This window comes from Perna viridis, chromosome 3 (genome assembly GCF_037379345.1).
Source record: "Perna viridis isolate PV_CMFRI_1.1 ecotype Kerala chromosome 3, ASM3737934v1, whole genome shotgun sequence".
NCBI lineage: Eukaryota > Metazoa > Mollusca > Bivalvia > Mytilida > Mytilidae > Perna > Perna viridis.
In genome coordinates this window covers 55,641,273-55,658,030 of record NC_142447.1, presented here as the reverse complement: position 1 = coordinate 55,658,030, position 16,758 = coordinate 55,641,273, and the positions used below count along the sequence as shown (strand labels likewise).

The window sequence follows — 16,758 nt, the reverse complement described above, 5'->3', positions numbered from 1 at the left end:
TTATCCTTTGAAGGCTTACGGTATACATGTATTTGTAAAAAAAAAAACCGTATAGTGTATAAAAATTTGAAAGGAATAATATTTATTACAACATTATTATAATGAGTTGTATTACAGGAATGGTATTATTAACAAAGAAGTCTTTTTTTTCCTGTCATTGACTATGTGTTAGTGTTTGATGTTCCTAGTAAAAAACTTCAAAAACGATTTTAAAGGTAACTTTAACATTTTACAACAGATGAAATGGAAATATTGATTTTTCCTTCAGACATTTTCTTTTAAGAGTCGGTTCTCGAGACTCTCTACAATATATAAAAAATGACGCAAAAAGTTGAATCGAAAGCATCAAATACAACAAAAAAAAGTCACATCTTCATTTTGTACATTTTTAAAGCAATTTCGAGAACATAAACCCTTAGATGAAACTAAAATAGCGTTGTTTTGAATATTTGACTTTTCTGCATAACAAACATCACGTAAATATTTACTTCGCGCTGTTTATAATGACAAGGTCATTTTTATCGCTCGAATGGGAAGTAAATAGTGAAACCCACTCCCGTACCAACTTCCTAAAATCCCCAAAAAGGACATTTAAGAATTGTTTTTAATTTTTGACCAGGAAATGCTTTGGGGCGGTTTACGGTCATGAACAACGAAGCAAAGCGCTTTATGAACAAGCATAAATACCCCAAAGTTTGTTATGCCAGCATAACTTGGTGAAAGATCAAAAACTATCCTTATAATTTAGTTTTTAATCGATTCAAATCAAAATTTGGAATCGTCCTTTTATTAAAGCCTTATTTAGTTTGGAGTGATTTAAATTGCGAACTGCGGACCAATCGACAGTACCAAGTTAGTTTATGGGAAATAAACTATCTTGCTCAGTTGAGAAATAGACAATCAAATTAAATTATTTGTGATTAATTATCAACAGGTTATTATTGTTTGAAGGACTACACTCTGTTAGATGTCCATTTATTTTGTACTATAAGTTATACTAAAATTTAATTTGTCTGGACGAACGCGGTCTTATGTAAATTTGGTTTTAACTACAATTGCGTACTGTCTTTGTGACTAAGTCCTGTTATTAACAGATGTTGACATGATATATTAAGTTTCACAAACTAAGGTTTAGTAAGCAAAGCCTAAAAGCTTCATTTTAAAGGTAGTCGAGACGGGAAATCTTTAATGTCAGAAGACAATAAACTCGGGGCATTTTTATCACTCAGTTGAGCGTTTCAAGGAGTCATTTCAAACGAATTTTTTCACGAAGACACACATGCGACCAAATTTTATTTCCATAGAACCTGACTCTACGAAGTAATGCTTTAGAGAACGTTCAGATCACTGCACGACCGTCGTCTCATTTGTCACTATGTTTCCATTTCACATTTCACGAGACAAATGATTAATGAACAGTATCAGAACCAGACCGCTATTTATGTGATGTCATACAAGTGACACTATTTCCATACATTTGTTGAAAAAAGACAAAAATGTTTAGTTTGTATTTATTAAAATTATTAAACAGAGATCACGATTCATAACAAATACATAAATAAAAAGCAATTTTTACACAAATGATACATAAAATAAGTAACAATATAGTTAACCAGAGTCATGCACGATATTCTTATTACTCGAAGTGAACGATGGACAAGTAATGATAATTTAAGGAAGTTTGAAAATTGTGAAATGGCCTTTATGTGAAACCTGAATTCCTAATCTGGATGTCAATGGCTTACACTGGTCCAACGAAAGATAAAGTCTGCCAAGCGAGTAAATTAATCGGCAATTAAAGCTCACATCTGTCAATATCTCGGCTAAGTACAATTTAGCTTTAATATAATTCATTAAACGATGCAAGGTTACTACGTTTTTTTTTTCAACAGAAACTACCTAGTCTGTATTACTTGTTAGATTGCTTACTTATGTCATAATGTTCCACTGTTGATAGTTAATGTAATACTTTTCAACGATACAAATAACGACAGTCTTAATTATATGAAGAGTATCCGAAGGATTGAACTGACTGAAGTTTGAAGTTTGTTTTGTCAATAATACATGTTCACACTGTGCATTCGTTCTATAGAACTTAACACCATCATTGTACAACACTGACGCCTGGATATCACAACAAAAACTAATTATCACAGATTGCACCCTCTCGGTCCAAGTTATATTCAACCAAAGTCTTTATAGTGGTCTATAGTGCTTCTCTGTGTTGTTAAATCTGAATCCGGGTATAAAGTGTATCCTCCATATATTTTAGCTGAAAAACATGTCATAGACAATCTTAATAAGTTCATGTGTATATTTGAATGACACACATAACTCGGTGCATAAACTATTCAATGTTTGTACTCAAAGACAGACCAAAATCGGAATTCGCTTGTGAATGGATACTGTATGAACAGTTTTTTTTATTATTTCTTGAGTTTTTTTCCGCGATTTATATTCTTAAGAAGCGATTTATCAATAACATTAACTGCAAAGCATTTTTAATGACAGAATGTTTGACATACTCCCTTCAATGTACTACAGATTTTGTTTCATGATGAGTACAACATTACTTACATTTAAACCTACTAAACATTGGATTCTTCTTTGACTTCGATCGATATTTCTTTCGTCTGTATTTTCTGCGCCTTAAAAGCTTCTTTAAATGCCGCTTGCAGCCCTTGCAGCTACGTCTTTTTTCTGAAATGGAAACAATGACGCTTATTTCTATGAGATGCTTCACGTCACGCTTTAAAATCCTGACAATTAAGGTAGTCATTTTGCAAAGCTTTACTTTAAAATTAATTCATGAAGTACTTATTAATATTTTAATGTAAAGGAAATACAAAACTCCGTTGGAGAGCTGAGCCTTCAATGACTGTGTTTATATCTTTATGATGCCATTAAGTAAAATAAAGGGAAAATAAACAAGCATGTATGCAGTTATAGAAATTTGATAAAACAAATATTTCACTGTTAAACACATTTGTTTATTTTCTTACTTTTATCCTTCCTGTTGCAGTTTCTACAGTGAATGGTATTTCTACTAAGTTTACTGTTTTAGTTTCTACAGTGAATGGTATTTCTACTAAGTTTACTGTTTTAGTTTCTACAGTGAATGGTATTTCTACTAAGTCTTACTTTTTAGTTTCTACAGTGAATGGTATTTCTACTAAGTTTTACTGTTTTAGTTTCTACAGTGAATGGTATTTCTACTAAGTCTTACTTTTTAGTTTCTACAGTGAATGGTATTTCTACTAAGTTTACTGTTTTAGTTTCTACAGTGAATGGTATTTCTACTAAGTTTACTGTTTTAGTTTCTACAGTGAATGGTATTTCTACTAAGTTTTACTGTTTTAGTTTCTACAGTGAATGGTATTTCTACTAAGTCTTACTTTTTAGATAACACAGTGATTGGCTTACAGATGCAATGGATATTGAGTTCAGTTTTTTTATTATTTTAATGCTGAATTATGTATGTTTAAGGTTTCAGTTATATACGTAATGTGACCTTTTTGTATTTCTACTTACTATTACAGTGCCCACTGTGTTTTGTCTGTATAAGAATTCTCATATCGCAAGATTTTTTCCTCATTATACAGTAATTTTTGTACGATATCCCGTCAGTACCACACACCGGGACAACAGATAACGGGGAGCATAGTCGTCTACAGTTCGTACACGTTGGTTGTCTTGTTACTGGGTTTACTAAACATTTCATAAAATACGGACATGAGATCGAAAGACATGTCGCGTTAGCTGAAAAAAAGGCGTAAATTGTAACGTCAGTATTTGCCCAAAGATTTTAAAGATTTAGAATTAAAGTACAATGTACACTTTTGTCTCAGTTGACTAGTATCTGAATCTGGGAAAGCCTTCGCGAATAATGCGAGAGTCGAGGAAATGCCTTTTAGAATAGGCAAGTCATGGAAATGCCTTCTCGAATAGGTCAGAATAATCCAAGTCAATATTTCTTTCATTTTTCATTTATCGGAAGGAACGGTTAAACTTATATTTTTCTTTATCATTGGTAGAATTTCCCAAACGACAAACATGAAAGTCAGAAGGTGATAAAATATAACAGAAATTTGAAAATCTTTTTGCAATAGAGTTCTTGTTTTCGAAGCATGTACAATGATAGACCGGCTGTGCTTACCTTGACAGACACCAGAATATGCTATCTGTACTATATTACTTGTTCTACACAATTCAGCCTTCAAATGACATGCGCTTTCGTAGGTCTTAAAATTACTACCACAAACTGGTTTCCGGGGAGCTGATGCACAATTAGAACTGCAGTTTATACAATGCGGTAGACCGTTTTGATCTTCAACACAAAATCGGTCTGTTGGACACTTTACATTTCTACAAGAATCTGTAAAATATGCATTTAATCTTTTGTTAATGAAATACAATGAATAGTTTGTAAAATATCGACATCACTTTTGATGCCCCGATGAGTTTCAAATACTTAACGTACCCAATAAAGCATACTTTAAAGCCAGTAATTCTTTCGTTTACTTCACATTTGTATCACTCACCTTTACACTTTCCAAAATAGTCCACTTTAATTTCTGTGTTGTATTTACAATTGTGTCTTTTTAGATGGCATATAGTCTTGTACTTTCGCATGTCAGTCCCACAGACCGGTCTTCTATCGTCTTTTCTATTACATTTAGTCTTGCACACACACCTTGGTTTCGACTTCTTCATTCTGCATTTCTTGGTGCTTGGACAGACCACATTTTTACAACTGTCTAAGCGAAGTATATGTTATCATATTTAAATATTATAATACACCAACATTTAAAATGTACTTAACTGTATCACTAATTTGAAGCCTGACTTTTAAATTATTGTAATACAGAAACATATTTGTTCTGATTAGTTTTTATTTTTACTTGTTCGCTTTATTGTACTCGTTATTACTCATATATTACGTATCCCGATTTCAGTTTGTTTTCTCATTAAACAAAATATTTGAGCTTGTAAGTCTTTTTTATTTTGATTTGTTGGCTTTACTGATAAACGGATTCGGCCTATTCATAAAGTGGTCATGTGTATGATAATGTATGTAATATGATAAGTATTTATAAATGTGACCTACTGTGACACGTTTGACATGCTGGTGCACCTTTAGACAGGAACTCCCAAAAGAACAGAAGGCCGGATGATGACGTTGAATGTGGTGACCATCCTGTATCTGGTCCCCTGCTTACACTACAACACTGTTCCTTGGTCACATTTAACATAATCATCTTCTTGCAGTTACCAGTTTTAGATACAGATCCCCAGCATATTCCACCTAGAATGACAGTTTTAAAATTAAGGACCGTTGTACTATCTGACTTTTTAAAATACGTCAGAGTACTTGATATTAACACTAAAAAAACGTTAATTGATGGTTGCACTCTTAAGATTAAGTGCTTTATAACGTCCGCTATTTGGTTTAAAGGTGAATACTGTCAGATTGCGTGACGGTTCTCGTTCATTTTTGGCTTATATTGTTGATATTGTACCTTTAATTGCATAACCATAAAGGAGTCATTAATTTATAGAAATATATCTACTGGAATATGATTTCTATCTAAAACATAATTTGTTTGTATCTTATATAAAAAAAGGATTAAATAAAAAACTGGCTGTGTAGGTTGTAATATTATTGTTCTACACGGCCTCTTCCCCTGTCAGCCTGACAAGGTCTGATCGTTTTAATACAATCTTTTCTTCCATCAGACAGTAATGGATAAATGATTAATAGCTGCACAATATGTGCATTTGCATGGTGCAACCACCTGCAATTAAAACTGATTTAGCGAGACGTTAAATATCCGTACTGATTCAATATAAAATTCCCTAAGAATTTGTGTCTGTGGTACGATTAGTTCTTCGCAGACTGGCACCTTTTGTCGGATTTATCTACATTAAATCTGTCGTAGCATGAGAAGCAATTTTTCGTGTTTCTCAGTTTTTAGGTACTTATATGTATGCTTTGTATTCTTTATTAAAACAATCTCTTCATGACCAGATCAAATACATGGGCACCAAACACTTTTCAACAATTATGCATGCTTTATGTTCGAAATCCGTCTTATAAAGAAAGCCTCGTCAATTTCCGGTTAGGAAACGAAGTACGTTACTGGTTGTCGTAGAAATTCTTATATCCACAGTACAATGATCATCATAAGTCTGATATTTAGTCGTGTCGATATATTGAAATGAAATCGTTCATCTAATAAACTAGACTTTTTTAAAACATTTTTTTTTATTTAGTCAGACTTTTAAAGGGAACTTATTCGTCTGGTAAACCCAAGGAAGCTTTATCTATTCTTCCATACCATGAGAATTATAAGTAATTATAACCTTTTCAGGTGTATGTACTTTATCTATTGATGAATTGAAAGTGCCGACATTCCGGTCTGGTGACGGGATATTCAGAAAATAAACATGTGATAATTGAATAATTAGTCTAATACATTTTTTTTCGTTATTTGACGTTGACTAGAACTGACATGGTATAGAAGCCGATGTATTATAATGAATATGATGAAGTACGTGTAAACTTCTTTCAGTATATAAAATATAGACATGCAGACTTACAACAATGTGAAGGTCATTTGAGATGGTTTAGCATTCAGATTAATTTCGATTTTATTTTTTTAAAACCTTTAATCTACTTAAGTTTTTGTGATATTGGAAGTAAATTCTTCTAAAAATACGGTAAAACTCCTCCAAAGCGAGTAAGACTGATAGAGATTACGACCTTGTCATATTTGTTTGTAATACGAATATTTGAATTTACCGTAAGCTTTGATTATATACATAATATTACACAATGTATAAGGAGTATAGCATAACAGATGGCTTCACAAAATTTTCTTCTTGGGAGGTCAGATACTATTGTAAGACACTATAGTCAATCGTATTTGTAACGATAGATAGAAATATCTAAAAATGTACCAAAAGATAAGTTTTGATGGCCTATTAGTACTTCGTCGTTTGTCCTTTTGCTTATTTTTTTTTCTGCTTTACTGTCACTGTAAACACAACCAGAACAAAAATTTTTATTAAATATAAGCATATATGCAGCAAAACACAAAGCGTCAATTTGACATCTCTTCGGTTGCCTTTTTTCTTTTTGTGTCAACATTATTTATTGTTCGTAGGTTTTCCTTTCAAGAAGATTCTAGCAAGTCATCATTTTAATACCATAACAGATCCACTTAACGTAAAATAGCATAGACACTGTCAGATACTCATTACTATCTTCTTAGGTTATGTCCATCTCATCTGTTTAACGTCTTTCTCTCGGTGTTGCCATGCATGTTTCTTCTTATTTCTCTCTTACTATTTGCCTTTAATTCTGCCTGATGATGCTTGTTGAAGATTGAGCGAGACAGATCATTTCCATCACTGCAGCATTTCTTAATTTTGCAGGGATCTGGGTTGGTTTTAATAAGGTTTTTTTCAGTGATGCGGTTGAGCTGGCAAACTTAGAAAAATTTCCCTAAGTAGGCATTTGAATGTATATTGTCTTTGTGATACATGTTGCAACTGTATTTGAAGTTTTAGTTCCCGAAGACAGCAAAAAAAAAAAAAAACAACTTTGGTATTACTATTGAAGATGCCTATTCCTATATTTGTTGTTGGCATTTCCTGAGAAACCTTGTCTTGTCATCTTTTCTTAGCATGTCAAGTTGAATTTGTGCTACAATGACTGATTTACCAAATACATATAGTACAATATAGTATGAAATTGTGGGATGTCAGGTACAGCAGAGATGAAGCAGGAAAAAAAATCAATGTTTCAACCACAACTAGCTACTTATATTCAGTTATTAAAATAACTTATTAAAATAACCCAAATGAACATTGCTACTTTAGTATTCTAGAGCTTTAGAATCAAATTGTTGTATCCTTGTGTTCAGAGCAGAAGTAGTTGGTTCATCCAACACCAAGGGACGATGCTTTGTATAACAAATAAGAACTTTGCCTCATTTAAGAAGATTAAAAGTGTGAGTTCATTCGATGACCACCTCTTGTGTAATTTCTAGTTAATGACACTAAGACCAGGAATGCCATCCTTGTCTCCGATGCAGATTAGTTAGCTATCAGGTATTATGAGTATATTCCGTTCACAGATTGATCCGCTGTTATTTTTAAATGATAATTCTTTTAATTCCAGCACATAATAATGTCACAATAAAGTCAGTTTAACAAAAAGGAAGAAAGTCAATAAATAATAAATTGAAATTTGTTATTTTAAGTAGCAATCTTTGTAAAAATCAGACAGGAAGTGATTCATGCATGTCAAAAACTCACTGAACTCACTTATATTTCTAATTAAGAAACGGTAACTGACCACATAACCAATCTGAGTTTTTCATTTGGTCGCTGATTTTGAGACAAAAGAGAGGTACATGGGAGATAAATGCATGATTTTCTCAAAAGTACAGATGTGAATATGGAAAGGACAATTGTTACGCAAAAATATAACATATGTCGATTGAAAAATCATCGTTCGTTCGATGGGGTTTTCTTAACCTTGGATCACTTTGATATGGGCAGTGTCTGAATTTTATACTTCTAGTTAAAGTGTGTTTGAAAGTAATGAAATCAGCAAGTTGATTAGTTCCGCACATCACAGTCTGTAGAAAATTGCAGTAAAATGAAATGTCCCGAAGTTGGACAAAAAAAAAGAAAAAAAAACAGCTAACCTTCATCTTTGGCCCAAGGTCAGCTTTATTACATGACGTAATGTGCAACTGCATGGCGGGATCGATGACTTCACACATACTCCATTCCATCACTTTGAAAAACAATTACCGATCGTCTTTGGTAATTGAATAAAAATATAAAAAGCAGACGTCTGCCTACAAATAGGATTCTTAGATTGTCAAATTGCAATTTATTTATCTGGAAAGAAAATTGGTCTGCAAAACAAATTCCTATTTTGGCACCATAAGTATTGCGCTAATCGTCTTTAACGGAATTGATAGTTTTCAGTCGTAGACTGTTTGCAAAAGCATGTCTCGGTGGTTAAAAAGGCAATTGGCTATTTATTGGTTGTATTCTTCATGTTGTATAAGACTTTCTTTTTATTCATTTTTTTGCCTCCTTGTTTCATTCGGCATTTTAATTACTTTTGCCAAGTATTAGTTGAAATTTTTGTTGTAAGTATATAAAAAAAAAAACAGGTACAAAATGACAAATTTTAATTGTGTCGCCTCAAGTATTGGATGTTACCCCCTAATTTTTTCATTTTGTGTAGCCGTTGATCAGTACGCTAATTTAAGCCCCATTTCATAACAGTTCTTTTATTAAATACAGGTAAATTCAACTCGGTAATAAGGCAACTGGAAGGAATCCTAACTTCCCTCATTCAACGAGTATTTAGGTATTTATAATTCGAAGTCTAAACTTCGAAACTAATTTTTCTGTGGTAAATATTTCCCACTTGAAATCGGGGACAATGAATACCGATCGGGATTCTGTAGGTGCCTCTTAACCCTCTTCTTTGAACACAATGTTCAGTTCACACTACCATAATACCACATGTTTGTTTGTTTTGTTTTCATTTGCATATCAACAAAACAAACGAAATACAATATATTGTAAGATAAAACAAGAACATAAATATTACAAAACTGTTGTTTGACAGTCAATACATCTATAACCATTTTATCTTTTTTTTTCTTTTTTTTTTATATCAGTTTTATTAACATAAAAAATACTTATTTGATTATTAGTTCGAATTATTGATATATAGGACATTACAGCATTTATAAAATATTCCAAGTACTTAGTATTTGTTAATAGTTAAAACTTCATAACAATTTAACGTCTTTCATCATGTCAATTTTCCATTTGGGTAAATTTTACAGCATCCCGTTGCTGCGAGTGATGCATGTTCCTTGAATTTACGATCCAGTGCATTTGTCAATGTCCTGTTTGGTTCCGTTATAATTAAAATGTATGTAGTAAGAAGAAACTGATTATCGTTACAATTAACTATAAACTGCTTCTTTGACATCAATCTATCATCAAAATGATAACCTATATTAACGTCTATCTGGCGGTTAAGCAAGAATGTACCTGTTGCAGTGCAAATCCATTTCCCCACCGATGGGGGCGACAATAGACATGCCTTTGTCTTTATTCTGCAGACATTGATAGAAAAGAGGGTTATGTGTTATAAACCAAAGGGATTACAGGACGTGCCTAAATTGACTTATTTGACATTCATGGGTAGACAGATGTCCTTCTTGTCTGAAATTACATTGTCTTCGTAATTTCTGAGTATTTCGTCTCAATATTTGAAGTGGACTGAAGTACAGATATATGGGATTTTGATACAGCCATAAAACCTTTCTCCCCGACAAACATTTTTAGTACATATATTTTTCCGACTCTACGATGTTAGAATATTTAATAATTGAAATCAAGCTTTTACACAATTTATTTTGAAGACTTCTATAATTTAATTTTCAAACTGCATATCTTTTATGTAATGACCGTCTATTCAGCTCAGTATACCGATGCAGAAAGAAATGTACAGAGGCATGTTAATGGAGAAGTTCCAGATCAACAGTCAAAAGGCGGATACAAAAAATGCTAGGAAATGTTGGTACGGTAGAAAAATTGCTGGAAAGCGCATACAATTCGAACAAACAGTCGAGAAACACATTCACGACGAGCACATTCAACGATTAAGTAATAATAAGAAAACGTGTGGTAATTTTGAAAGTCTGCAATTAAGATTCAATAGTAACTTAACTACACTTAGAAGTAATTTGGCTGTCGATCAATGGAGTTTATTTAATGTATGAGAGAAACTGCACGTAATTTAGTATCAACAGGATGTGGGATCTCAAAGAATCATCCACGCCTTCCCATTGACTACTTGTAGTCCGATGGAGTAAATGTATACAGAATGTAAATTGATATAATGATTAAGCTGGATATATTATAGTCCACAAATATCAACTTCATATAAATGTGTTGCTAGTTCATGCACCTGAAAACTAGGAGTCATTTGTTCTTAAGGAAAAAATAATTAAAGCTGGTTTTATAGTGTCTTTTTATGACTGACTGGGGTTCATATCAGTCTAATACCAAGAGGTCTGTTCTAACCTTTGAAAATTAAGATGAATGGCTTAAAAGTTGTGCTTATGATTAAAAATCAAATGTGCATGCATGTAGATCTAGCCCTTTAGATGATTTCTCTAAGCAAGGTTGGAACACTACTCCAGCAATGCTAAACAACCTCTAGCATTGCTGATTGATTGATTGATTGTTGGGGTTTAACGTTCTAGCACTACTCCAGCAATGCTAGAACGCTAAACCCCAACAATCAATCAATCAATCAGCAATGCTAGAGGTTGTCTAGAAAGCTATTTTCCGTAAAGGAATGGAGGAATAGAATTTCAACCTCTTGTAGGAGTAATTGGAACACACACAATGTACATTTTTCGCTAATTTTTTTTCTTCACTTGCTGTAAATTTAAAATATCTTTTTAATGATTAATACAATGAGTTATTGATATCACTTTTGAGTACGAGCCTAACCCGTTATTTTCAGCTGACCTCCAGTTAAAGGTCATATGTCATCCAACGAATTAACGCTAGTCGCTATTTTTTCTCTCACAATTTAGTTAATGTCTCGTTATTAATATATCTCTATTTTTTTTGTTTAACAGCCCCGTTAAAAATTTAGACACTTCACAATCAATTTGATATGCGTCATTATCCGTTTAAATACTAGAACTACTTGCTGGTTTTTTTTACGAATTGGATTTAAGGCGTTTACCCTATTATTTTTTTTTCTTCATTTTATGAGTATGTTGATTGTGTTGCCACAGAAGTTCATTATCTGTGAAAATGGTATATGAATACCGACAGCCTTACAACAGACCCATAACAAGTTACAAAGTATGGAAGAAAACACATTCTTTGAATATAAAAGGAAACGGTAAATAAAGATTTATTTGATTTACATTCAGCTAATTAGGTTATTACACCATGAACGGTCAAATTGTGTATTGTACATGATATATTATCTAGAGTAAACTTGGTGCATGTCTTCACCCTACTGTCTCATTTATAGCACGCACCAACGTGGAATTTCAATAAAACTTAATGTTATTGATATTTTTATGTTACGCATCCGAATAGAAATCACTACTGTGAAAAATTACATAAATTTACTATACATGTCTACCTTTATTAAAACTTTTGGCCAACACAAATTATTTGGCACTTTCGTTAATGCAGAGAATTCACATAACATATTTTTTTGTTATTCCAAGTGTCATAATTTGTATCATTACACCCTTTACATCTTTAGAACAGTTTAATCATACTTTAATGTTCTGTGGTAAAATTATAATTATTTTTTTTATAATTTTGTTTATTGTAAATTATCTAATTGTAACTTACCTTCTACAAAAGGTTGAGCCATAAGTATCCATATCCAAGTAAAATTCACTAATATCCTTTTCATTTCTTCAGACATACATTATTGCTTTATATTTACAATATGTACACCCTAAGAATTTTCTACAACAGAAATCTACAGGATATTTATGTTGTATGCTAATCACATGACGGGGGCGGGGTAAATGGGTGGGACATCACACCTGTACTCAAGGAAGTGTTTCATTTCCAATCAACATTTGCATAAGTGACTCCGTGAACCGTTGTATCGATTGCGCGACTAATTAGTCAACTATTTTACACTGTATGTATACTGTTATCAGAGAAAAAAATTAGCATGAAGCGAATCATATGGTTGAATATGTATGGGCGCTTACAATAATAGTTTGAATACCCGGTCCATGCACTAATTAAAAATCACATTTACACATCCATACACTAGTATATATATATTTATATATACATATACATGTCTCGGCTTACAATCTTAACTTACTATGGCATATAAACTGTTTAATCGATTAAAGCGAAAAAGAGTCGCCATCTAAACAACAATCGTCCTAATAATGACGAGATAATAAAGCACATGAAGCCTCGGACACCAATTCAAATGACCAACAAGAACTACAATATAACAGGTGTATGCTTCAATACACGTTCTAAACTTTCAATGCATTACAGTTTTAGAAGTTGCTTCCGTGCAATTCGAAATTTTATTAAATTAGATCTAGCGCAACTCTGGTTAACGCAAAATGGTAAATTATAACGTCAAGGGAAATTTACAAACAACAAAATGGAACCACAGGCACTTGTCTCAGAAAAAAAATTGACTCCAATGTAAAGTATAGGGGTCGACTTTTTTCCTATGACAAGTGCCTGTGAAAGGAACGGATAGAAAACAATTTCGAAGTCAAGGGGCAACGGATATTGACAAACACCATACAGGAACGAATGGATGAAACTAGAATGTCAAGGATCATATAGAACATAGAACATTTTTTTCCAAATTCCACAGGGGATTACATGAGTATTCATTTATAGAGGAAAAGAAGCATTGATTAGAAACATTACAACTTACAACATATTAATACTAAATATTAAAGATATATATACAGTATAATCAATTAAAGAAGACTGCGTGTATATTATACATTTTAATAGATAAATTTTACATTTGCATTTAGAGTCTTTCTATTTGTAGGTAACAGTAAATAAAAAATTTCATTTCACCATCAAGATTTTTTTAAGCTTTTAACTAAATTTCCAGTAAAATCAAATGAAACAAACAAAACTCCTTGAAAGATGGAATTTGTTACAGATCATTATAAAATGGACTTCTAGAACAGCCACTACCTTTAAACAAGGACAGTTTGTTTTGTTTGTTTGTTTGGGTTTAACGTCCGAGCAGCAGTATTTCAGCTATATTCAGACGATGAACATGAAATTGATGATAAAATGAACATGAAATGATGATGAAATGAAAAAGGGATGGGACACAAGGACAATGGGGTCGACAAATTTTGATTGCCACTGCAAATAGGGAGAGGTGGGTAGGGTCGGGCAATTTAGCCTCCGGTGGCGGAGCCCTATGGTTCCTACTCCGGGAGAAGACCACAGTAGGGTTCTTTAACGTGCGAGGAACGTGGCATCTTTCCCAACACGGTGCACCACTATGGTTTGCGGTCAGGTTTTCCGTATTATAGGAACGGAACAGAAACGAAAAAAAGAACAATAAGAACGGAAAGGGGACAAACAAACTTACATGTACTAACGACTTACAGGAACGGAAAGGGGACAAACAAACTTACATGTACTAACGACTTACAGGAACGGAAAGGGGGCACACAAACTTACATGTACTAACAACTTACAGGATCGGAAAGGGGGCAAACAAACTTACATATACTCACGACTTACGGGAACGCAAAGGGGGCACAAACTTACATGTACTTACAACTTACAGGAGCGAAAAGGAGGCACACAAACTTACATGTACTAACAACTTACAGGATCAGAAGACTGAAAGTAAAATGACACCGAAAATCAACAAACATCACATATAAACGGAGAGGAAGAAATTTGAACAAAAAGGTTGAGGCAAAGAAAACCTTCAAATAACATCAAGAAAGGAACAGAAACGGGAAAAAAATGATACGAAAAGGGACAGAGCAAAATTTACAAACAACATACTTGGACGGAAAAGAAGAAATTAAGAAGAAAACCTTAAAACACGAAACAGGAATGTGCAGCAAGAAATATGAACGACAGGAGAGCAAAGAAAATCTACAAACAACATCATGGAACGAAAAGGAATAAATAAGAACGTCAATGTGTATGTACCAGTCTTGCATTACATATCCCTGAACGGATGAACGTCAAAACATAGAGAGTATAAAAATTCAGTGCGTTGTTTTTTTTGTCTCTATACAAACTAATGTAAAAATATATGAACAATGACTTATGAAATAGAACAAACATAATACTATAAGGTGACAAGCTTTTTGTGAAGAACATTTAATGTTGGTTTGAAGAGTGCAAAACGAAAGTGAAAGTATAGAAAATGGCTACTTTTCTGTCCGATCTTCGTGGAGTCACCCTACTTTTTTTTGCGGGAAATTAATTTTTCACATGTCCTTAGAAATGATACATAAGTGATAGTTTTATTGAATCAGTTTTATTAAAAATATGCAATTCACTATAGAAGTCTATGGGAAAATTAATGCTGGACTGATAACTGTGAAGCAAATAGAAATACAACCTTAAGAGACAAAGAAAAGAACGGACAGGAATGGAAAGAAATGATACGGAATTTTTTCTTCAAATCGCAATCTGGGCTTGGCGAGAAAATCGTCAGTCTTGGGGGAAGTAGAGATTCATAATAATCAAACTATCCTAAATACTTGTACTCAGAGATGTGACATCAATAAAATCAGACAATTGTCGACGAGCATTCTTTATGTAGTGTTTACTACAACCATTTGTGACCTATAAACGTATTTACTATAATATACATCGCGTATTGGTGACTTGCCAATCTTAGGTAATATCATGCAGACTAAACAGTAACAAATAGTCGTCCATTATGTAACTCTTTACAATGATAGCTTTGTGTTGTAGCGAGGCCAAGTTGGCAATTTTTTTTAGCCCTTTTTGATTCAAGTTCAAAAAGGTGTGCGAAAATAGTTGTGGTTGGGGATGTTTTCTTAAATATCAAAAGAGTTTAATGAATATAAGTTTAAATAAGTAGAGACGCTACTTTCATGAGAAACGGCTACGTCTGAAGTGAGAATAATAAAATATGTATGGGAGCAGACAAATTGTAAATATAGTACCTAGACTAGTAAAATTCCCTGTTTAAAGGTAAAGTGCAAACCCCACTTTTTATGTTCACTCTAACAAGAGATTGCATAATACTTTCCGAATTCCTAATAATCATTGAGACCATTGTAAAATGTTTATTTATGGACTGACCTTCTTAGTATTGACAAAAGCACGTAAGCTATTTTTCTTAATATTTCGTTTATAGACATTTTTTAGAATAAAAATTAACCTAATGATCATTTCGGTTTTACTGAAGTAGTTTAAACCAGCCACAACCAGGTGGTAGATGACTTCTTTGCGACTATAGCTAGTAGGTAGAGCTGGCGCTCGCGGGGCGCTCGGTTACTTGCCAAATTAGATCTCTTAGTATCGTCAGAAGCAGGCGAACAAGATAAATGGTGGAAGCAGTACAGAAAGTTTAATTTTAATTAGACTGCTATGTCACCATGACTATCTGTTTAAAGTTAAAAACACAATAATAACCTTGACTATGTGAATCAAAGCGCATTCAGATTGATTGATTGTTGGGGTTTAACTCCCGAGCACCAATATTTCAGCTATATTCAGGCGATGAACATGAAATGATGATGATGACGATGAAATGTTTGTTTGTTTGTTTGGTGGGGTTTAACGTCCGAGCATCAATATTTCAGCTATATTCAGACGATGAACATTAAATTGATGATAAAATGAACATGAAATGATGAAATGAAAAAGGGATGGGACACAAGGACAATGGGGTCGACAAATTTTGATTGCCACTGGATATGGGGAGAGGTGGGTAGGGTCGGGCAATTTAGCCTCCTGTGGCGGAGCCCTATGGTTCCTACTCCGGGAGAATACCACAGTAGGGTTCTTTAACGTGCGAGGAACGTGGCATCTTTCCCAACACGGTGCACCACTATGGTTTGCGGTCAGGTTTTCCGTAGCCTGACAATCCCAGCATGTAACACGCCAGGGGTACCCCATTCCACCACCTGGGGCACACAACCCAGGGTTCTG

General features: G+C 33.4%; 1 protein-coding gene across 2 annotated transcripts; it reads right to left on the bottom strand.

Annotated features, from left to right (window-relative positions):
• Positions 1–1,497: 1,497 nt before the first annotated feature.
• Positions 1,498–12,663, bottom strand: LOC148622982 (follistatin-A-like). 2 transcript variants are annotated; one of them, XM_088573392.1, is made up of 7 exons: positions 12,439–12,663; positions 5,108–5,305; positions 4,542–4,757; positions 4,157–4,375; positions 3,532–3,759; positions 2,578–2,700; positions 1,498–2,272 (listed from the first exon to the last, which is right to left on the bottom strand). In XM_088573392.1, the coding sequence occupies exons 1-7, from the start codon at positions 12,512–12,514 to the stop codon at positions 2,184–2,186; spliced, it is 1,149 nt and encodes a 382-aa protein (XP_088429518.1). In that variant the 5' UTR covers positions 12,515–12,663; the 3' UTR covers positions 1,498–2,183. The 2 variants fall into 2 exon arrangements, with proteins under 2 accessions (XP_088429518.1, XP_088429519.1); XM_088573393.1 differs by lacking the exon at positions 12,439–12,663 and adding an exon at positions 8,718–8,854.
• Positions 12,664–16,758: the final 4,095 nt, after the last annotated feature.